Here is a 22,329-nt window from a genome sequence, read left to right as displayed (position 1 = left end):
GGCTGCTGTGCAGCCGTGCCCACGGGCCCTGCGCTGCCAGCTTGCCATGCGGGGGAGTGTAAATATTGCTGCTCACAGGAGCTGGGGGTGTTTGCTGGGCTGGGCTGTGTCCCGGTGGCAGGGGCAGGCTGGGGCTTGCCGTGTGTGTGTGTGAATGTTGTTATTCACACCTGGGGCAGTGCCAGGGTGAAAGTGCTCTGTGAAACGGAGTGTTTCAGGGTAAGCTGAGAAAATGTGCGTCGTCTGAAGCCGGGCTTTGATGGGCTGTCACTGTGGGTGAGGGGTGTGTTTGTTATTCAGCACACTTTTACAATTACAGATGCACATACAAATACGTTTGCTTGTCCCATACCCCTCAGATGAGCCTCCCCCCGCTGGTTTTGCTGCTGGCTGTGCTGAGTTTTGGTTCCATACCTGTTGTTGTCTGTACCTGGCACAGCTAATTCAGTTTAGGGTGTGGGGAGGGCAGCTCCAGCTGGGTGTGCTGCATGGGGAGCTGAAAGGCTCACCTGTTCAGCCTGGAGAGGTCTCTGCTCCTGCTGGTCGCTGCACAAATCCCACCTCGAGCCTGGCATCCAGCCTGGCTCTGCTTGGGGCTGGCTGTGCCCCTGGCATCAGCTGGCATGGGGGTGGCTGTCCCCAGGGCGGTGGCAGCGATGTTTGGGGCTGTGGGGGGTGTGTTCCTCTGCTCATTGCAGAGACGTGACGAGTTCTGATCAAAGGCAATCTCAGCAGCAATCTCCAGGCTTGATGTGTCAGACCTGAGTGATGGGGATGACACACTGCTCCTGAGTGCCAGAGCTCTGAAATCACAGTGCTAAAAATATGTCTGGCTCAGAATTCAGTGACTCGTTGCTGTTTTCCTGTCCCCAAAACAGCTGTGTGCTGGGATTAAAAGCCAGAGGGAACCTTAAGAAATGTGCAAGCTGGACTGTCCTGTGCTGCTCCCCTCCTGTCCAGCCCTTCTGTGTGCTGGTTTGTTTGCTTGGCTCTTGGGGTTCCCCACTGAACACAAAGGCTCAGCAGTTCCTAAAAATGAACAGAAGCCCGCTGAAAATAAGTCAAAATCTCCCTGCATGCAAAAGTTTCACTAGGAACTTCTGCTACTTTTGCAGAAAGCACAGTCAGCTCCGGCCTGGCTTTCTGTGTGGTATTTTCTCATGGGAATTGCTGTCTAATGTCATGTAGGAGTTAGAGAAAATGCTGGAACGGTAATTTAAATATTTAAATGAAACCCTCTGCCTGTGGCATGCACTGATCTGTGCCCAGAGCGAGCAGATAGGGTGAATTAATCCCAAATTGTGGAGCTGTTTCCGGCATTTCCTGCTGGATACACTGAAATCTTTAAAAAACATATCCTGGTAATGTTTTGTATGTTTTTGTGTGATGACAAATATTCAGCTCCCAGGCCGGGGCAGCTCCAGGAGCTGGTGTCATGGGAGTACCTGCCATGTCTCTGCTCTCTGGGGTGCCACTGCCATTGCACACCCTCGGGTGCAGGGACCAGGCTGGAGCTGGGCTCTGCAGTGCTGCTGGCAGCTCTGGCTGCCCTGGGAGCATCCCTGTGCCCTGCAGCCTGGGCAAAGTGGGAATCTCTGAAAATGGAGGGTTTTTAGTACCAGCAGAGAGAGAGTTCTACTGAACACTCTGCTTGTTGTGTATTTTATAATCCCTGTCTGAAAATGTTCCCTGGGCTGAAATTGGAATGTGATTGCCCTTAACCACAGGGCTGGATTCTTTCTCCCTGTCTCTCTTCTCTAACAAATATTTGTGAATGTGTTTTCTAACTCACATGAAACCTGTCACCAAACTTGCTGTCATGATACAGAGCCAAACAAATCATCACACAGAAGTGACTTTCCAATTTAAGAGTTTGAGCTCAGCTTTGGTTCACGAAGCCTTTCCTGGCTGGGTTTGGAAGGTGTTTCTCCCTTCTCCAAAAGCTGTTCCTCAACATTTGGTTTTATGTAGACCTGTTTGGAAGTGATTTTGTGATGTGCTGGTCTCAGTCCAGCTCCTAGTTGGCAAAATGTGACCAAAGTGACAGCGCCTGGGGTGTCCTTGGCAGGAGGGCAGCCCTGCCCTGGACAGTGGGGCTGACACTCTGCTGCCCCATCCAGGGGATCCCTCGGGGGAGGCTCAGGCAGCAGGAGCCTGGCTGGAGGTGTTTGCAGTGCTTCTGTCCATGCTGCACCTGCCCTGAGCTCTTGGGCTTCCCTGGCTCTTAATCCAGTACTTCTCACAGGCATTAACTGCAGCAAAAAAGAATTAAATAATAAGCTAATCTCAGATCACAGCCAGTTTATAAATATGCATTTTTTTAATCCATGATTGCTCAGCTTCTGTAACAATATTTACAGTCTTAAAGAGACCCTTCTTTTTCCAGAAGAACCGACTCCACATAAAACCAACAGCCCACCCTCTGGAGTTACATACGCTCATGATGTCTTGGACTGTGGCCTCAAGCCATGCCCCCTGCCTTTTCCTAGCCTTCCTGCAGATCCCATGGGCAGATATGGACAGCCAGATAGCATAGGGCCAACACCTCCACACCCTGCCAACGCTGCAGGGGCCTCTGCTCCGAGCCCTAGGATTGAAATAACTCCATATCATGAACTGATTCATTCGGGGGGTCCCTTCCGCAGCAGAGACACAGATGTTCTGTTGGCAGAACATCAGCCAAACTCAGCCACCACTAGCCCGAGGGTTACCCTGCCTGTCCCTGGCTTTGAGGGCTACAGAGAACCACTGTGTCTGAGCCCAGCTAGTAGCGGCTCCTCTGCAAGTTTCATTTCAGAGACAAATGTATCTCCTTGCACATCACCATGTGTTTCACCAAATAATGGTCCTAGTGATGACCTTTGTCCACAGTTTCAAAACATCCATACTCATTATTCTCCTAGAACCTCTCCAATAATGTCACCACGAACAAGCATCACGGAGGAAGCCTGCTTGGGACGCCACTCACCATCACCCTGTCCCAACTCAAGGTCCTCGTCGCCAGGTGCAAAGCGGAGGTTCTCTTGCACCGGGCTCTACGGCACCCCGCTGCCCTCCGCCTCTCCTCGGCAGTCACGGAGCCCCTCTCCACAGCCCTGTCCTCGCGTGCCCCCGAGAGAGGACACCTCTGCAGTCACTTACACACAGCTGGCCAGCGCTCCCCTTTCCATGGATGCTATGAGCAGCCTCCCCGCGGATCCTTCCTGCGGCGTCCCCACGAAGATCTGGAAGACCAGCCCCGATCCTTCGTCCATGTCTTCCCACAAAAACAGCATTCCGTGTCACGTCTTTCAGACCGTTGACTTCCACGGGCCCTGTGAGCAGGAGGACAGGAGAAACTCGGCCCCGGAATCCATTCTGTTGGTTCCTCCATCCTGGACAAAGCAGCTGGTGCCTGCAATACCAATCTGCAGGTATGTAATGCTTCCTGTGGGTGTGTTTTCCATGGTTTTTCATGGTTTGGTGTCCTCTGTCATGGCTGACGATCTCTAGGGAGTGTTTTCTTGGGCAGGTCCTGCTGCAGGCCAGAGCTGAGTGCTCAGGGACAGCAGTGGTTCAGGGGAGCCTGCTCCATTAGGATTCTGAGATGAAAAAGTCAGGGCTTTGAAGAAACATCACCAAAGAGGTTCATTGATAGCGCATACACTACAAAATCAAATTTCCAAATGATTTGTCTCAATAGCAGATTGCAGACAGCCTTTGACAAAGGCTGAGCACTCTGGTGCCATCCTGCTGCTCCTGAAATGGTGGCATTGCTTTTGTAAAATCACTTTCAAATTTCCATCAAGGATGAAAATGCTTTAAATAATGCCTGATTCCAAACAGAGCTCGCTGCTCCAGGTCAGGCTGAGCATTCGGTCAGCTCTGGTGACTTAGTGCTGGTTGTTAATTTGTCAGTTGTCCCTTAGCCCAAATTTCAGCCCTCCACTGTCTGGCTCTGTGGCATCTGCCAGGAGCCAGGGTGCCAAGTGTGTGACTCTGCTCACAGTCCCTTCTGGCACCCTGTCAGTGCCGTCCCACTGGCCACTGAGGCTGTCCCAGGGTGTTCCTGACCTGCTGAACACAAACTGTGAGTGAAGGAGCACAGGCTGTGACTTCCTTGGCTTGTCAGACCGGTCCTGGCAGCAGCCTGCACTCACAGAGTGGCAGTGGTTTAAAATCCAGTGCAGGCTTTAGTTGTACCTTGCACTGTATACATTCCATGTCATATACCCTTGTGGATTTTCATAACAAGAAAACTAGTACCAGGTAAGAATATTTATCATTTTGTTGATGTGCACTTTAATATTTATGGAAATCATAACAATTGTTAATTTACACAACTGGTAGGTAGTGGCAAATGGAGTTAATATTTCACAATACATGTGCTGTGATCCAAGTTGGAGTCACACAGCAAAAGCCAGATAACAGAGGGGGATCTTTGAAAAAACAAAAGCTAAATTACAAAGGGAGATCTTTGAAAAAACAAAAGCTAGATTACAAAGGGGGATCTTTGAAAAAACAAAAGCTAGATAAAAGAGGGGAATCTTTGAAAAAATGTAACTGCTGCAGGTATTTCTGTTTAAGGAACAGAAATATCTTACTCTCTTCTGCAAGGAGATGGGCCCACAGAAATTGTCTTCTCAGCAGAGCTTGCAGTCAGATGTGAGCAGTTCAGCACCATCTCACGGGAATTCAGGCAGACTCCTGAATGTTTCAGGCGGGGCGCTGGGAGGAAGCAGGGACCAGGCTTTGAGAAGTCAGGTTCTCAGGAGTTTCCCTGGTGGTGTGTCTCTCTCTCTGTGCCCCAGCCTGCCCGTGCAGTCCCTCCCTCCCCTGGAGTGGCCCCTGTCCAGCCAGTCTGGCTCCTACGAGCTGCGCATCGAGGTGCAGCCCAAGCCCCACCACCGCGCGCACTACGAGACCGAGGGCAGCCGCGGCGCCGTCAAGGCTCCCACCGGCGGCCACCCCGTGGTCCAGGTAAGGCCCTGGGGATCTCCTGGAGGAAAAGGGGGGGCAGGTTCATCTCTGAAATCCTTATGGGGGCTGTCCTTGGAAGAGGAGCGCCCTGTGAGGTTTTGGATGTGCTGAGCCGTGGTGAAGTCCAGGACTTGGGGAAGGTTGGTTTGGATCGGCTTCTGAAAGCTCAGAAATGTGGGAAATGTGTTTGCTGCCTTTTCTGGGCTGTATGAACCTCGTGTGATCCCCTGTTACAACTGTCATAAGGTGCCTGGGAAGTCACTGCTGAAACAAGTGAGCAAATTTCAGGCTGTCAGTGGTGGAGAGAACAAATTCGTCCCTTTGCTGACCTGAGAGCTGAATGAGCTGAACCCTTCTTCTGTTTGGAGTGTGAACAGCTTTTCCTTCACCTTTCAAAGGGTGGTATAAAATACTGGCTGAGTAGCTGCGGTGTAGCCAAGTGGGGGCACATCAGTCATTTCCCTCATTTCCCCTGTTTTCAGCCCACGTTTCCTGAAGGAAAGCCAAAGCCAGGCTGGGGTCGGGGCTGTGCTGTGTCAGTGGAGAGTGTGGAAGCTGAATGATGTGTGGAAGCTGAACAGGTCAGCCACGGCCTCAGCCTTCACTAAACAAAGTTGGCTGCATCCCACAGATGTTCCTGACACGCTCAGGGCTTGCAGGAACCAGGAAAACATTAACATTTATGTGTAATTTCAAGCATGTGATCAATACCACTAATTTCACTGGGTTGATTTGTGCTTAACTTCAAGCATATGTTCAGTATTCCCCTGCAGGCTCACCCCCTTTTAAAATCAAGCCATAAATTGTTAAATCAATGAATTTGCTTGCTTTGATGGAGCTGGATTTACATGTATGGCCTGGGTATTTGAGTAGAGGGTGCAGGGTAATAATAAACAGCAGTCCCATGTGCCATACCCCAGCAATGCAGGCTTTTTGGTTTGGGTCTGACAAGCTCACAGCCTCCTGTGGTGTGTTTGAAGCTGCCTAGAAGCAGGAATGATACCAATCAGCACTTCTCCTTTCTCAGTTTGCTTGCAACTGCAGTATCACTTACCCTCCCAAGGTATTCCTACCAACAGGGTCCTTATTGCAGTGAAGGAGTTTCTTGTGGCATGGGGAAATAGAATTTGTTTCCTTCCTGCAATCAATATCAATCAAAGAGGCATTTATATTTTCTGTTGAAGACAGGAACCAATATTGCTAGTTTTATCATAATTTGCCATCAAGCTTCAGGATCTAAAGCTATAAATTCAAATGTCCACTTCAGTTCCCCAAGCAGATGTGCCTCTGCACAGCTGGGCCTGCATCTGGGGAAAATATGGGCAGTTTCTTTCTGAAGCTTTCTTGTAAAGCTGGAAGTATTTGTTGAATTTGTGTTCACTTGAACATAACCAGGTTCATATGGATGCCAAGTAATGAGATAGTTGCACCTGTATGGTTTATGGCATCTCAGACTGGGGGAGGCTAGTAAAATCCAAAGTTTTCATGTCAGAAGTTATTTGGCTTCAAGGGATCTTTTTTTTTTCCCACTCTCCTTCTTTCCCCTCTGTGAAGTTTAACTTTTGTGTTCTTGTTAGATTAAACAGAGTATTTTTCTAATACAATCTCTTTTGAAACAAATCTGATTTTAAAAAAGCCTTCAATTAACCCTCCACATGACTAATTACCCAGCTGAACCTGCTGGCAGAAGGGATCTTGGCTGGTTTTTGCAGCACGGTGCTGCCCTGCCATGTTTATTTTTTGGAAAATGCATTTTGCATGCAGATTTCTTCTTTGGGGTGCTCTGAAGCTACAGACCAGCAGATCTCATATCCTCTGAACCTTATCTTGTGGTTTATCTTTCTGATGCTGCTTCCTCTTCTTCACGTGTCACGCCTCGGGTTTGTGCTCCAGGCTCTGCACCCACTGTGCACTCCAAGCATGGCAGGAGAAGGCTCTGGTGGTCAAAGGCTCTGGAAGCTGGGCAGGTGGAGTGGGACATGGGCTGTGCCAGTAGCAGGGGAGAGCCCTGCGTGCCCTGGAATGCTCACATGTCTGATTTCATGTGTGGAGTCCTGTGGAGAAGCACAGGTTCTGAGCTCAGGTGTTTGAGTCACTCCTGGGAGGAGCCTGCAGCTTGTGTTAACTGCAGAGAGCTCAGGTTTTAGGGATGTGAGTTGGATGTGAGCATCCCTGGATGTTAAGGTGCTGAGAATGGCCAGGAGATGCTTTGTAGCCAGGGCAAAGCTGAAGTTTGCATGCTCCTTCCATCCTGTGGGTCCCCCTGGTCACTGAGACCACAGAGGCGGGGCAGGCACGTTTGGTTCCCAGCTCTTTTTCCCCAAAACTGCTTATTTGTGCCCAGCTGCTCCAGGAAGGCTGTGGAAGAGCCTGTCCTTGGGAAAGGCAGTGGCTGCTCCTGTGCAAAGAGCTTGTGGATGTGATTGGGATAGAGACAGCAGAGCAAACACAACCCTGGCGTGTAATGAGAGCTTAAATCCCCACTGTTTGCCTTGGTACAACACCCAAATGCAGAGCAGGGCTGCAAAATCCCCGTGCTCAGGTGAGGGCAGGGCAGGCACAGCCCCAGCCCCTCCAGCCCTGTGTGCCAGGCTCCTCTCCTTCTCCTCTCCAGAGCAGGAAAACTGTGCAGAGAGGGGCTCCTGTTCAGCACGGCCAGCCCAACGTTCCCCTGGGCTCTAACTTTTAAAATTGTGGTGACTTTCACTGCCTCTTTTTATTTTTCTTATTAAAAAGAAGCTGGAATGGCAGAGTTGTTAGTGGAGCTCACAGGAGCTGCTTTGCAATAACAAACGTATGTTCCACTTTCCTTTTATATTTGAATTTTGCCGTCTGTGTTTTCTTGTGGTTTCGCAGTCAAAGGAGACATTGTTTCTCAGCCTGGGCTTCCCATGGGGCTCTGACTTTTAACTGTATGTGACTTCCAACATTCGGCTAATTCATTGGTGTGTTAGTGAAACCAGAGCCTTTGATGGAAACTCAAAACCAAATCACAGCTCGTGGGGTGATTCGCACTCTCACAGTGGGGCCGGGCTGCTGAAACCCTGTCAGCCCTCCCAGGGGGGCTTGCTGCCCAGGGCACATGCCAGCAGCTGAGTTTGTCCTTTTCCCCAGCTTCCCGAGGCCCCTGTGCAGGGAAGGGCAAGGCCAGGCCGTGCTGGCCCTGCCTGGTGCTGCACAGCATCTTCGTGCCACTCTGGTGGCCACCACTGGCCTGGCCTGGAGCTGGGTTTGCTCCTGCAGGGGTTGTGGTGTGACAAACCACTGCACCTTTCACACCTGGTTTACCTGCAGGGCTCGTTTGCACACTGGGATCCTTGTGGGGCCTCTTGAGCTTTGACAGGGAGCAAAAGGAGCTAAGGCAAAGATTTCCTTCTGGTTCGCGTTCTTTCGCAGTGTCCCGAGTACATTAAATTGAACAAAACCATGTGAGAAATTGGGCTTTGTTGCTCAATGTCAGCCCTAACTGAAGCAGGCGGAGGAGCTGCTACACGATACAGTGGCTGGACGAGGTCTTTGTTGAATTCCTGACAGTTATTGATATGCCACTCTCCCTGAGACAATGCAGTGACATTTTCCATCTCGCTACGAGTATTGTTGAGCAAAGACCTCCCCAAAAAAATCCTCGGCATCATTGTGGTCAGCGGCTGTTAACGATGGGGATTAATGATCCAAATCCAAGTCTGGAGCCGCTTGCAGCAGGCAGGGAGTACAGAAAGGGAGCTGTTGGCCCAGAACATCTTCTCGGAGGGGCTGAAGGGCTCGGAGGGAGCGCTGGGGCCGGCGCGGGGCTGCGGGCGCTGCCGGAGCGGAGGAGGACGGGCGGCCCCGCTTATCTCCGGCACAGCAGCAGGAAGGGCAGCCGCGGGAGGAAGCGATTTCTCACGGCTCTGTGCTCCCTGCTCGTTAAACGCTGCTTGCCGGGCGCTGTTTTCCCTCCTGTCGCTGCCGGCCGGGATGAGTGTGAATGACCCGAGCTGACCGCACACATGCACACACATCCCAGCGACTTGCAGGGACACAGCCGGTGATGCAGTGTGGGGACACAGCCGGTGATGCAGTGTGGGGACACAGCCGGTGATGCAGTGTAGGGACACAGCCGGTGATGCAGTGTAGGGACACAGCCGGTGATGCACAGTGTGGGGACACAGCCCATGATGCAGTGTGGGGACACAGCCCATGATGCACAGTGTAGGGACACAGACAGTGATGCAGTGTGGGGACACAGCCGGTGATGCAGTGTAGGGACACAGCCGGTGATGCACAGTGTAGGGACACAGCCCATGATGCACAGTGTGACCCTGAGCTCATAGAGCTGGCCAACTGAGTGCTTTCCAGCAGATAAAACCCCCAAGCCTAGAGAATCCATTCCCCGCGTTTATACTTCCCTCCTTGCCTTGTCTAGACAGGAAGGTGCTTTAAAGGTGCAGCTTTGTCCATCCCAGGGAGAAAGACCTAAATGCCCGACAGGCAGAGCTCTGTTGGGGTGAACGGGAAATAAACGACTGCCTTTTACTCTCTAGAGCAGTCAGGCTCACACAGGCTCCTACTGGGGCTCTTCAAACACACCAGTACCAGCTGCAGATGCTGCTGCTTTCATCTGCAAAGAGCATTTTGATGTGCAGCAGCCAAATTAGAAATCCCCGAGAAAATTTGGCTCCGCAGCCCAGCAGTGAAAAGGCAAAGCTTGCAATCCTGCTGGGAGCTGAGGTGCTGCAGCTGCTGAGGGGTGCCTGATGTGCCAGTCTGGGGGGCTTGCAGGACAGGGTCAGCATTCCCTGCAGCAGGGCACAGGGCACCACGGGTTTCTCTCTGGGCTTTGGCTGCTCATCCTCTGCAGGACCTGAGAAATCACTGCCCCTCTCTGGCCTGGCTCGTGGGTAAGAATAAAAAAGTAATCTTATCTATTTCCTATGAATTGCTCTTCTTCCTGCTAATAATGTAATTCTGCATAAATTATAATAATATTTAAATTCAAGAAAGCATATTCTATTGAAATATATACATTTCAAAATTGCACTGATTTCCCCTTGTATAGATATGTTGCATCTACAGCTGATCACCTACAGAATCTTTAAAGAATTTGCCTTGCTTTTTGACTCTGCTGTCACTTTATCCCTTGATTTCAGCACAACTGGGCAGTGTTGCAGCCTTCACCTGTGCAGAGCTCTGCTCTTTGTGCAGCCCAGCAGTGACCCTGTGCTTCACATCCCCCGGGCAGGGGCACTGCCAGCTGCCTGGGTGCAGGGTTTGGGTCGTCTCAGCCCTGGGTAGGGAGTGGTTTAGAAGGGAATTAACCTCTGGCTTTGAGTGCTGTGTGTTTGGAGCTGGGGTCTCAGTTTGTGACGTGACCTGAGTTTTGGAACAGAGCAGGAGAACAGAAGTGTTTCATGTGCCTGATGTGTGCTCCCGATGGCTGTGGTGCCAGGGAGGGTGTTGGGTGTGTAACTGGACAAACTCAGCAGCTGAGGGCACATCTGCTCATTTTTGCATGCAGAATTGCACAGGTGCCTTCTGCAAATGGCACTCAAATCCCCCCCTTTCCCAAATTTGACTGGTATTGATCCATGGATGGAGTGCAGAATGAATTTGATTTCTGCAGAGGAGAGATGATGCTTTTAATCGTGCCACACATTTCCATTTTGTTTAGAAACCAAATCATAGCAGCAAACCAAACAAGAAAAGTCTCCTTGTTTTTGGAATGATGTTATTTGTTTATCTGCCAAAGTGCTTTGCATTTCCTCAGGTCACAGACCAGCCCATGTCTGGCTGTGTTAATATTGTAAGAGTTAGGCAAAAACGAAGTTTAAGAAAGATCTTTTAAGTGAAAGAAATAGGATCTTAAAGTCCCAAAATAGAGTATGGAAAGGTACACATCATGTCTGGCTTCTCTTTCCCCTTGTGGCAAATGTGACTCAAAGGAGTTGGGTTTTTTCCAGCTCGATCTGTATACAGTTTGGGGGAGTTTTATTGTGAATAGGTCACCTTATAATACACAAAAATATTTCCTCCCAGAGTTCTGTATTCATAAATCTTTCTTGATCCTCGCTCTCTGGAAACTGAAATCCAGATGATTTTGTTTTCTTCATGGAAAGAAGAGTGAGAAAGAGTGAAGGCACACCTTGGTGTGAGGCTGGTGCTGCCCTGGAAGGGCTTGGAGGGAGCAGCTCTGATGAGCAGAAAAACACTGAAACACAGATTTTAGAGCAGCTTGGTTCTTGCTAAGGGAGAAAAAAAATTTCAAAATTAGTATTTTAAAAAGCATTTTAAATCTTCACTTCTCAAAATTTGTTTAAGGGTCAAATTTATTCCTCCTTTGTTTCTCCAAAGAAAAGATTGGCGCTTTGGTTAAATATTAAAGCAGCTGCCTGCTGTAGTGGAGTGAGTGTTTATTGACAGTGACAATCCTCAGCAGTTCAGTTTTCAGAAGAGATGTCTCTGAAGCATAGCTTTGGTGGGTTCTTTCATTGGAGCTCAGAATTTTCTCTACACAGAAGCAGCACAGAGCAGGGTGAGCATCACTGCTCCCTGGTGCAGGTAAAGAGAGAGCTGGTGTGACATGACCAGAGCTGTGCTAAATTGGTGGTGAAGATGAGTGGAGAACTCTGATTTTCAAGCTTCTGGATTGTTTCTGTGAGCTGTTCATCTCCAGTTTTTTATTCTTAAGTCATCCTGCTGTGATCATAGCAAGTGGAAGGTAGATGGAAATGGTTATGGTAAATGATCACCTATATTAGCCCTGAAAATGTAATCAATTAGCTCAAGGATAAACCCTTTTAAATGGGGACACTTGACTCTTTTGCATATATATTTTCTCTTGCATTTTATAATGCTATTCTGATTTTACAATTACATCATCCCACAGTATTGCCATAATACCATAAATTACAAAAAAAAAAGTAGTTTTCCTCCACTGACCAAACTGATTTAAAATCTGGTTCTGTGGAGGATCAGGAGGCCTTTTACTGTGTGTTTTATGCCCCTGGGCCAGCAGATGATACAGACAGTGCTGTATGAACAGGGAATCAATTCCTCTCTTCTTTAAGACTGTGTGCATTTATACAGCACACACCCACAGACATGCACATTATTGGACAGCCATGAGCAGTTGTGTCTTGGGAACTCATTCTGTACATGAGCAAACACCACTTAAAATTACTTTTAAAGGTGGCCAGTATTAAACCCCGTGTATGCAGCCAGTTCTGTTACAGCTGCTACTGACTGTGCTCACTGGGGGCAGATTTTCTTTTGTAATTTATTATCTGTTTTCCTCCATTTCAGTCTCCCACCCATAACTCTGGGATTTTGTTCTGCCAGGACAGAGGGGAGGGCAAAAGCTGCTTTGCTGTCACTGTAATATCCCCTCCTGTCCAAAGGATGCTCTCGTTGTTGTAGCTGGATCCACAGAGAGTTACTCTGTCAGACATGACAATAAACACACTCAGTGCTTAAAAACTGCTCTTCCCCTCGCCCCTTGTGAAGACAGGATGGCTTTTGGTGATGCAGGGGCTTTGCACTGGAGGCCAGGAAATGCTGGATGCTGAAAGTCCTGTGCTTAGGGTGAGTTTCTGTGTGGCTCCCAGTGGATCAGCAGGGGCTGACTCCTCCACCAGTGCCTGTTCCCAGCAGATCTGTCAGTTTGGCCTCTGTTGCCTTTCATCTCCCATCTGCTTTATCCATTTCTAAATGTGCCCGTGGCTGCTGCTGTATTTCTCACATTCCTGGCCGTGCTGTGTGTCCATACCAGCCATGGCACTCCGAGCCCAGCTCCTGCTCCTCCCCTGGCTCCCAGAGCCAGCTGAAGGTTTGCACAGAGCCTCCTGCCCCATTCCCTCCTCCCCATCTCCAGAACGCTGGTGCCAGCCAGGGCTGGGATAGTCTGGGCTGTGCCTGGGCTGGGCTCTGCAGTTTGCTCTTGCACAGCCCCTGCCTAGAGCCTGGTGCCTTCAATGGAGCCATTCATGGGCTCTTCGTGCCAGGGGAGGCTGCTCACTCAGGCCCTGCCTCAGGGGTCTCTGGGGCACAGCCCCTGCCTCTGCTGCCTCCAGAGTGAGTGCTGGATGAGGAGAGAGAGCTCTGGAGAGTGAGTGTCACTTACATCTGCCATACTGGAGGAAGGCTGCCAGCACTGCATTGATGCTGCATGTGGTCCCCTTCCAGGGGGGAATTAATCCTTCTGTGCAAGGATACCTCCTGCTGACTGGTGAAAAGAAAAAAAGGGAAAAAAACCCTGGTTTGGCCATGAATACCATTAGCTTAATCTTCCTTTTCTCTGATCTTCCAGTACTATTTGCTTTGTATGGCTTCATCAAGGTTTTGTATGTGGACAGAGTAATTGAAAACAAATTTAGCATGTCTCAGACCATAAAGTTCCCTTTCAGCTCAATTCCTGGCTATGTGGTAGATAAATGTCTGGTTCTCATTTTTGGTCATGTGAGAAATTTAGAATGGTTTGATTTGTAATTTTGAACGTTAATAAAGAAGGAGAAATTTCCTTGTCTCCCACTCTATGGAGGCATTCTGGTTTCCTCACAGCAAATGGTGTTTATAAAAAAAACCCCAAAAACAACCAGAAGAATCTGTGTCCTTGAGGCCTGGAAACCCCAGGCTCTAAGGTCAGCTACGACATCCTTGTGCTGTTCAGTCCCAGACCCAAAATGCCATCTCTACCTGTACAATGTAGTGCAAGAGGAATGCTTGAAGGTGAACCAGCAGCTGGGGGAAGGATGAGCTTCCAAGAGCCCTGAATCAGGGGCAGATACCTACATTTCCCTGAGGTGCCTGCAGATCTCCTTGCTTTCCCCAGGGCTCTGCAGGCCCAGTGTGTGACAGCAGCTTTTTCGTGTCTTGCCAGCTGCACGGGTACATGGAGAACAAGCCCCTGGGGCTGCAGATCTTCATTGGCACGGCGGACGAGCGCATCCTGAAGCCCCACGCCTTCTACCAGGTGCACCGCATCACGGGCAAAACCGTCACCACCACCAGCTACGAGAAGATCATCGGCAACACCAAAGTGTTAGAGATCCCCCTGGAGCCCAAAAACAACATGAAAGCAACGTGAGTAGATTTCTTTTTGTTAGCAAAGTTGAGGTGGGTTAAGTTGGTGCTGAAGTTCTTTCTCTTTGGAAAGGAGTCACTTAAAAGGATAATGATGCTCTGGAGGGATTTCCCTTCCCAGCATGTTGGGATGGTTTATGAGGGCAAGACCCTTTTACAAAGGCAGCTACAAGCACGTGGGTTAAAGCTGCTGGGACAGTTCCCATCCAGCAGGTGACCATGCAGGCACTGCTGCTCTGTACTCCAGTTTCTGCAGTGGCTGTGCTGTAATCACAGAGTGGTTTGGGTTGGAAGGGCCCTTAAAGCCCATCCAGTGCCACTATGGCAGGGACACCTTCCACCATCCCAGGCTGCTCCACGCCCCATCTGGCCTGCCCTTGGGCACTGCCAGGGATGAGGCATCCAGTGTCTCACTAATCCATCACCTTCACAGTCAGAATGGGTTTGCAGTGCACTCAGGAAAAGAAGACTCAAATCATCTCAAGTCCTTGTGCTGCAGGGACACAGTGAGGAACAGGGGTGGGGATGCATTTCACAGCATTTAATGGACTACAAAACATCTCTGCTGAACTCAGTCAAGTGCTCTGGCCGTGAAATCTCCTCTTGTAATAGAAAAGCAAGTACAGGCACATCTTGTCTGTATTACTCCTTCCAGTTTTATGGAGGCAGAGGGATGAAGTGGGCACCAGTCTGAAAACTTCAGGCTTGAATGTGTGCCAGGTGTGAGAGTGATTGCTCTGCAGAGGGAAGAGCTGTATCTCCATCCTTCAGAGGAGCCTGACAAAATTGGCAGAGCAGTTCTGTTTTTAAGCCCCCCTACTTCATTGCAAAATCCACATTCTTTCTTCATATTTTTTTTTTTAAAATATACCTCATTCCTAACAAGGAACCCTGGAATAATAAACCCCTGTACATATGCAAGGGCAAGGAACAGTGTGGGTGTAGGGAGCAGCTTGGGGCTTATACCTCCCCAAACATGATTTTAATTCATATCAAGAGAAGAGAAATGATGTGTTTTTAGAACTGATATCAAAATGGGCTGGCAGTGCCTGCTTAATAGCAGTGCTCACTGCCTGCTCTGAGAGCTATTGCTGAGCTTGACAAATAATTGTCACATTTTCCTAACACAGGCATGTTTGCAAGGTTACACTGGGCTCTGGAGAAGCTAATCTGCACTTACACCAAATATTAAGTTGCAGTGCTGATTTAAGCAATCCTAATCCTTTCATTGCTGCTCAGCCCCATCCTGCTCCCTGCCCCCTCCCTTTGTGCAGGGACACAGTGAATGGGAGAGTGAATATCTGCTCTTGCCTTGCCTGGGAACATGTCCCCGGGCTTTGGAGGATGGCACAGCGACCTGGGCCAGGCTGCAGAGCCCAGTGTGGCAGTCAGGAGGAGACAGCAGTCTGGTCCCTGCTTTGGAGCTGAGTTCCACGTGCCTGGCTGGTGCAGGCAGTGGGGGTTCTGTACCCAGCTGCTGTGATTCCCCATGGGGCAGAGCTGCCCTGCCTGGGTGTGGGAAGGGATGCTGGCCAGGCCCTGGGAGCTGGGCTCTGGGGACAGCTGCTGATGGAGGCTCCTACCCTGGGGAGGGCTCTGCCTGCTGCTCTCCTGTGCTTAGCCCTGGGAAACAAGATTTGGGGTTTTAATGCTTGGAGAGCAGTGGCCAGAGAGAGGAGAGAGCTCCAGCAGCGCCCCTCGCGTGCTGCACTTTGGGGTTTCTTCCCTGGGAATGTCTGCATCCCAACCAGAGCACATCCTTAGAGCTGCCTTAGCCCAGAGCAGGAAGCCCGTCCTGGCAGGGCTGTGAGCTGGGGATCATCCCCTGGCTGTGTGTGTGTGTTGCAGCATCGACTGCGCGGGGATCCTGAAGCTGCGCAACGCGGACATCGAGCTGCGCAAGGGCGAGACCGACATCGGCCGCAAGAACACGCGGGTGCGCCTGGTGTTCCGCGTGCACATCCCCGAGCCCAGCGGCAGGATCGTGTCCCTGCAGGCCGCCTCCAACCCCATCGAGTGCTGTGAGTACCCCTGCTCTGCCTCCGGGCTGGCTAGCCCGCAGGTTTGAGTGTTCGTGTTCCTTGAATGACAGCTTGCACATGTTGTGTTAATGTATGCTTTAAAAAATAAGGCAAACGTTACAAATAATTTATAAGTAAAGATGAAACACTTTTTTTACATGCTGTAGATTAATGGTACCAGTATGCTGTGACAGAAATAAAGCAAGAGTCGAGATTATACTGAATATTGGATGTTTAAAACTCCCATACCTCAGATCTGGGAACACAGAGCCTAGATAACGGAATAGTTAAGTGTCTGATGCCTGGGAGGTCTTTCTAGTGCCTGCAGTGGTGGGTGGGAATTTGACCATGGCTATACCTTCTCTTGCTCGTTAATAGATGCCACAACTCCAATAATTGGCACCTGCCCTCTGTGCCAGCCGGGCAGTGGCTGCAGCTCTGCCCTGTGGGCACTCCCTGTCCTGAGAGAGCTCTGGAGGGCAGGTGGCTCTTCAGGGTGCCTGGGGCTTGTGAGGGCAGCAAGCTCTGTGCTGAGAATCTGGGGGTTCTGCAAAGTTCATTATCAGTGCATTGTGCTGGGTGCTGCTGGCTCCCGGGTGGATCCAAGGAGCAGCCTGGGGGTGTGTAGGGACACACCTGCGCTGTCCCTGGTGGCAAAGTGTGCAAGCTTTCTGCTTTCCTGGCTTTGTTTCGAGTGGAGGCACAATCAGAACTTGTCCTCCACAAACTGGCAGGTGGCTGAAGGTTTGAATTCAGGCTGGGCTGGCTCTGAGCACTGTGGCCAGTGCTGTGCCAAAGGAGTGAGCAGAGTGCTGTGGTGTGAGCTGTGGCAGGAGCACGGCTGAAACGCAGGGACGGCTCTGATTCTGAGGCTCACGTGCATTCTGGTCATTGCTTTTGCTAGCTGTCAGTGCCAAGGGGTGCACAGCTCAGGAGGCTCAAGCAGGGAAAGCACAGGTGGTTCTGGTATTCCCCTGAGGGACAGAAGAAAACTGGCAGTTTTGATTTCTCAAGTGCAAATCCCATAAGTGTGTGAGCTCAGAGCCTGCACCTCCCACTCGTTATAACTGACTGGATCCTGAGAAAGAGAGGCCTCTGATGAGGCCCCCCGTGTCACAGTCATTTCTGGAAGGGTTCTGCCCACTTTAGTGGTTCCTGTGCATCCTGTGATGCTTTTTGTTGTTAAGTGGTGCCTTTTTGGTGGTTTGGGGATTTCACAAATATATAATGAACAGTTTTCCTGTGCCTTTGCTGAATGACTCACCCCTTTAGCAGAACCTGCCTTGCCATAAGTCATGTGAAGAAAGCCATTGAGTCTCTCGTGTGTGAGTTGTATTTATTGAGATGCAGACTTTACTTAAATACAGCTGCTCAGGATGAGAGGAGCCAGTTCTGGGTGGGAAATCAAACTGGCTGAATTATTGATGGCAGCTTTTTAAAAAGCAGTACAAATGAATAACCCAGGCAAGGCTGGGACAGGATGATGGCTGTGGATGATCTCTTGGCAGTGTTTCTGAGAAGGTACCAACTGCCAGAGCGTTTTAGCAGCTGGGTGAGGTGTCTGGGCGCTGTGATGGGGAAGGGACAGCAGTGGGAGTAGCCACCCCCTCTGTCCATAGGAAATTGTCCCGTTCCTCCGTGGGAGCAGATGGCTGAAACAATAGTGGCCTCCACCCCAAGCGTGTCCCTGCTGGAACAAAGGTCCATTTGCTAAAGGAAGCGCTCCATGAGGAGCTCCTGGGGTGGGGAAACTCCAGGTGTAACTCCTACACCCTGCGGGCAGGAAAACAGCACCAGGGCAGGGGAGGCTGGTCCTGGATCCCGCAGGGAGCCCCACGGATCACCCCCCACCTACTCAAATTCTCCTCAGGAAAAGCAAGTATGAGTAAGGCAGGCTCTCCTAGGGCCCAAACACAATGGCATGTTGTATTTGTGCCCATCACTGCGTTTCAAGCAGAAATCCAGGCATGGTTTGCAGAATAAATCACATTTTTCTGAGCTGTATGCACACACCTAATTTGCCTGTGCAGTGACTGCTGTGGCAGAGCTTTGGTTAAGATGTTGAGGCATTTATTCTGAGATGTCTTTGCATTGATGAGTCTTAGGGGTATTAAAAAGCCAAGGGTGGAGATAGAAGTATAAGTGGCTTATTGTTAGTGAGGGTTTTTTATAATTAAAGTATTAAAATTTTGGCTGCATAGAAGACAGCAAAGCTCCTACAAGAAAAAATGTATTTGATCCTCAAGGAAATAAAATGAGAAAGCTTTATTTTTGGAACAGTGGCTATACAGGCAGTTTGGGGAGATATGTTAAGGACTGTGCTTTTCTGAGCTTGAGGAAGCAGGGAATGAAGTGACCTGGAGTACTAAGCTCTGCCGTTTAGTGTGCATGTTGCATATTTAGCACTGCTTTTGCATTTCAGTAGCACTTCCTGATCTCAGCCCGGTTCTGGGAAGATAGTTAAAAACATCAGGGGGCTCAGCCAGCGTTAGCAATGCAGCCTAAATCTCACTAGAGATGGTCACCTCAGCTTGTCCCAGCCAATCTGCAGCCTTGCAGAGCTCCCAGGCAGTCCCAGGTGAGCTCAGGTGCCCTGGGGCTGGGGGATGTTTTCTTCTTGTCCCACCTTCTGTGCTGCTGGCATTCACTTTTTTCCCCCTTTGTTTTCTGGTTTGTTTGGGTGTTTTTTGACCCGGCCACCTGAGAACCCTAATCCCCAGGGGCTCTCCTCAGGATCCCCCCTGTCTGGTGGCAGAAATGCTGTCCCTCTGGGGAAGCCCTGGTGAGCAGCAGCTCCAGGATCACGGCCCGTTTCCCTTGCTAGGGCTCCCCCAGCACTGTTGCTACCAACAGAGTATGCGAGTGCTCTCCTCCCCAGAAGCTGATCCCGAGGAATTCCCACCAGTGTCAGCAGATCATTAGCTGCAGTGAAGCAAGAACTGCGAAACAGCTGCTTTTCAGAGGGCTGGTTGATTCCACCTCATCTGTGTCACACTGAGCACTTGACAGATTTTCGGAGGGGATTTCACAGGTTCAGAGCATCACCCCGAGCGGGTTCCTCCCCAGGCAGCTGTGTGGGAGGACCAGGGGGTGGATGTGCTGTTAGATGATCAGTTGTGCCTCAAAATGGACCTCAGACCCAGACAAGCCTGCAATTCAGCAGCTTTTTTTCTGCTGTTGCCTGTTGATTCATCCTGAAGCCACTGAGGAGGCAAAGGCATTTTGCCTCCTGCTCTGAGAATACAGATTTTCGGAGGGGATTTCACAGGTTCAGAGCATCACCCCGAGCGGGTTCCTCCCCAGGCAGCTGTGTGGGAGGACCAGGGGGTGGATGTGCTGTTAGATGATCAGTTGTGCCTCAAAATGGACCTCAGACCCAGACAAGCCTGCAATTCAGCAGCTTTTTTTCTGCTGTTGCCTGTTGATTCATCCTGAAGCCACTGAGGAGGCAAAGGCATTTGAAACCCTCTGAGAACTGTAGCAGCAGGGCTCAGGCAGGTGTGGGAAGCCACGCTGCTGTAGGTGTGTGCTGGAAAGGTGAGAGGATCCCTTCTCCTGCTGCTGGTGCAGTGAATGCCAGCCCCACGGGGGATCCTGAGCCTCCTGAGCCCGTGTCCTGCTTGGCCTGGCTGCTGTCCCCTCCCTGCTCAGGGCTGGCCGTGTCCCCACGTCCATCCCTGTGGGACAGCTCGCTGCTTTAGCCTGGATCCAGCTGCTGGGGGTGAGTTCTTGCTGGGCCAGCAGGGCTGTGACAGAGCTGCTGGTGACATTGCAGGTGAGGGGTGACTGAGGTCACCTGTCCCTTCAAACACAGCCACGTGGAAAATCACCCCTGGAGAGGTTTGGCACTTGCAGACTGTTATTTTTGAGCCATGAGGACGATTTCTGTAATGTCAGCTCCATTCCTTTGCCTTTCACCAAGAGCTGGAGCTCATTTCTTGGGGAGTGGGTGGGCTCTGGTGTTGCAGAAATTGTTAACCCTGCGCTGCCTCTCCAGGAGACAGGTTTGTCATGACCTCTGGGAGTCAGGCTGGGTGCCCCAGTTCTGTTTGCCCTCCTGGACTGAAGCATCCTGGAGCAGATGGAATCCAGGGTAGCAGGGCAGCTTGTGCTCCATTCTGTCAGCACCCAAAAACTGCTTTGTGCAAATGTCTGAGCGTGAGGCTCAGGAGTGTCCTCCACTCCAGTTTTTATTCTAATGAATCCTGTTTAACCTTCCCAAAGTCTGCCGCAGTTCTTGCTTTGTAGAGTCCATGTTTGCTGACTCTGAGCTGTGCTCATGAATCCCTTAAAATGCAAACTTAAATTGCACTTGGCACGAGAGGAGGAGACAAAACCGTGTTCTTATAATAGATGTTCCGAGGTGCTAAAAAAGCAAAACAAACAAAACTTATTGCTAAAGAACCGTGTGTCCATCCTGAGGAATGTAAATAGTTTCTATTATTGACCGTATTTTGTTCCATTAAATTGGGTCAAATTTCTTATTTCCCTTTAATCAATTTCCCTGGAAGTTTCCTTTATTTTTCTCTCCTTCTAGTAGATTTTCCCATAATATTAGACAATCTGAGCCTATGATTTGTGACACATTAATAACTACAGAGGAAAGAGCTAGTCATGTAAAAGAATGTTGTCTTGGCAAGGCAGCGAGTGCTTTTCCTCAGCTGGGAGTTGTGCTGCTTGGAACACAGCAGCAGGCGAGAAGGAGCCCTGCTTTATTCAGACAGAAAAGCAGAAACAAATGGTCTCTTTGCACTTGGGAGATACCTATTTGCAAGTTTAACCATAACCCTGATTATTATGGGAGTCTCATGGTTTCCAGTTGAATTAAATGAATTCTTTTCTCCTTTCATTTCAACTTCAAGACAGTCACACAGTTGGCTGCAAGTGCAGCTGACAGAAAAACTGCTGCTTTTTCTAAAGACCATCTTCTCATGAATTCTTTTCTCCTTTCATTTCAACTCCAAGACAGTCACGCAGTGCAGTTGACAGAAAAGCTGCTGCTTTTTCTAAAGACCATCTTCTCTCTCTTGCAGCACAGAATGTAAAAGCTAATTCTGACAGCATTTGCCACTTTGAGTGTACAACCAAAACATTTCAGTCTTTAAGGCTGGAGTCAGAGCAGAGGGGATGGCTGCCCCTGCTGCAGGCTGCCAGCCTTGCTCTGGGGTCAGCTCCTGCTTTCTTCTTGTCTTCAGTGCTGCTGTGGTAAGAGCAAAGAGCCCAGCACACAGAGCAGGGACTGCTGAGCAGCGTTTCAGATCCCTGCACAGGGGAGTGAAGGGAATTGCTGTGCATCCCCACAGGGATGAGTGACAGAGAAGTGAGCCCAGGCCATGGTTTTCCTGTCATTCATCACACGCTGGCTTGCTGAGCTGGCTGCAGTTCACAGAAAGTACCACACTTATCTGACACTGCTGCCATGGGTGCTTGTCACTCCTCCTTTGCGAGGACATCGTAAATTATCTGCAGAGGAGGAGGTGGAGAAAAGCTCTCTATTTTTGGTGCTTTTTGCTTGGATGGCTCTGCACAAACTGCTGATTAAGTCTTGCTGGCAGCAAATTAGAAACTGTTGTCAGTCACACTGTGTTCTTTTCAGAGTGTTTGAGCCACATTCTCAAGGTTTCCCCACGAGGGCTGGAAATTAGCTTTATTTACTTGGTTTGTACTTCCACTGCTCCATACTCCTACCAGGAGGGAAATGATCCTGTCCCTCTGATCAGAAATTTGCTTCTCTCTGGGGTGTTTCACTGATATCTCCCTGGCTGCTGGAGCTGTCTCCTGCCCTTGCTCCTCCCGTGGCTGCCCAGCCTCTGTCTTTGCTCCACTGCAGAGCTCAGGATGCTTCAGCGAGCGATGGAGGGGATCAAAGTCTCTCAAACATTAATGAGTTGTAGAAGTGTTGAGCACAGCAGCTCTGCTCCTATCAATCCTACCACAGGCAGCGCGGGGTAAATGAACCCAGTGTGACAGCAGGAATGAAATATTTTCTTTGGCTCATTGAGGTTTGCAGTGAGGTGGAAGAATTAATCCCATAACAAATTACACCTCTGCTGTTGCTTCAGGGGTCAGCAGCAGCCATCCTGCTCTAGCTGCTCTTCTCAAACCCAGCAGCAATCAGTGGCTGGAGGTTTGGAAATCAGCCTTTGGAGGTTTGGAAAGACGTGTCAGGGGTGGTGAGTCCCAGCTCAGAGGCTTCCAGCAAGCTGAGGTGAGCTGGGGCTGCTCTGGGCAGGGTAAGGACAGGGATGTCCAGAGAGGGATCTGAATAATTTTTCTGGTGAGGCCCCTGCAC

General features: G+C 50.1%; 1 protein-coding gene across 3 annotated transcripts in view; it reads left to right on the top strand.

Annotated features, from left to right (window-relative positions):
- NFATC2 (nuclear factor of activated T cells 2) overlaps window positions 1–22,329 on the top strand; it is a 73,135-nt gene that overhangs the window by 5,516 nt on the left and 45,290 nt on the right. For 2 of the 3 annotated variants that reach the window (XM_039719433.1, XM_039719435.1), the window contains exons 2-5: window positions 2,387–3,413; window positions 4,791–4,959; window positions 13,814–14,016; window positions 15,865–16,037. In XM_039719433.1, coding sequence (XP_039575367.1) covers window positions 2,387–3,413; window positions 4,791–4,959; window positions 13,814–14,016; window positions 15,865–16,037 — 1,572 coding nt within the window. The remainder of the gene's footprint in view (window positions 1–2,386; window positions 3,414–4,790; window positions 4,960–13,813; window positions 14,017–15,864; window positions 16,038–22,329) is intronic. The other variant, XM_039719436.1, reaches the window with a different exon arrangement.

Source organism: Passer montanus, unplaced genomic scaffold (genome assembly GCF_014805655.1).
Source record: "Passer montanus isolate IOZ18808 unplaced genomic scaffold, ASM1480565v1 scaffold41, whole genome shotgun sequence".
Taxonomy (NCBI): Eukaryota; Metazoa; Chordata; class Aves; order Passeriformes; family Passeridae; genus Passer; species Passer montanus.
Note: the sequence above shows the minus strand (reverse complement) of the source record. Positions and strands in the feature narration are given on the sequence as shown.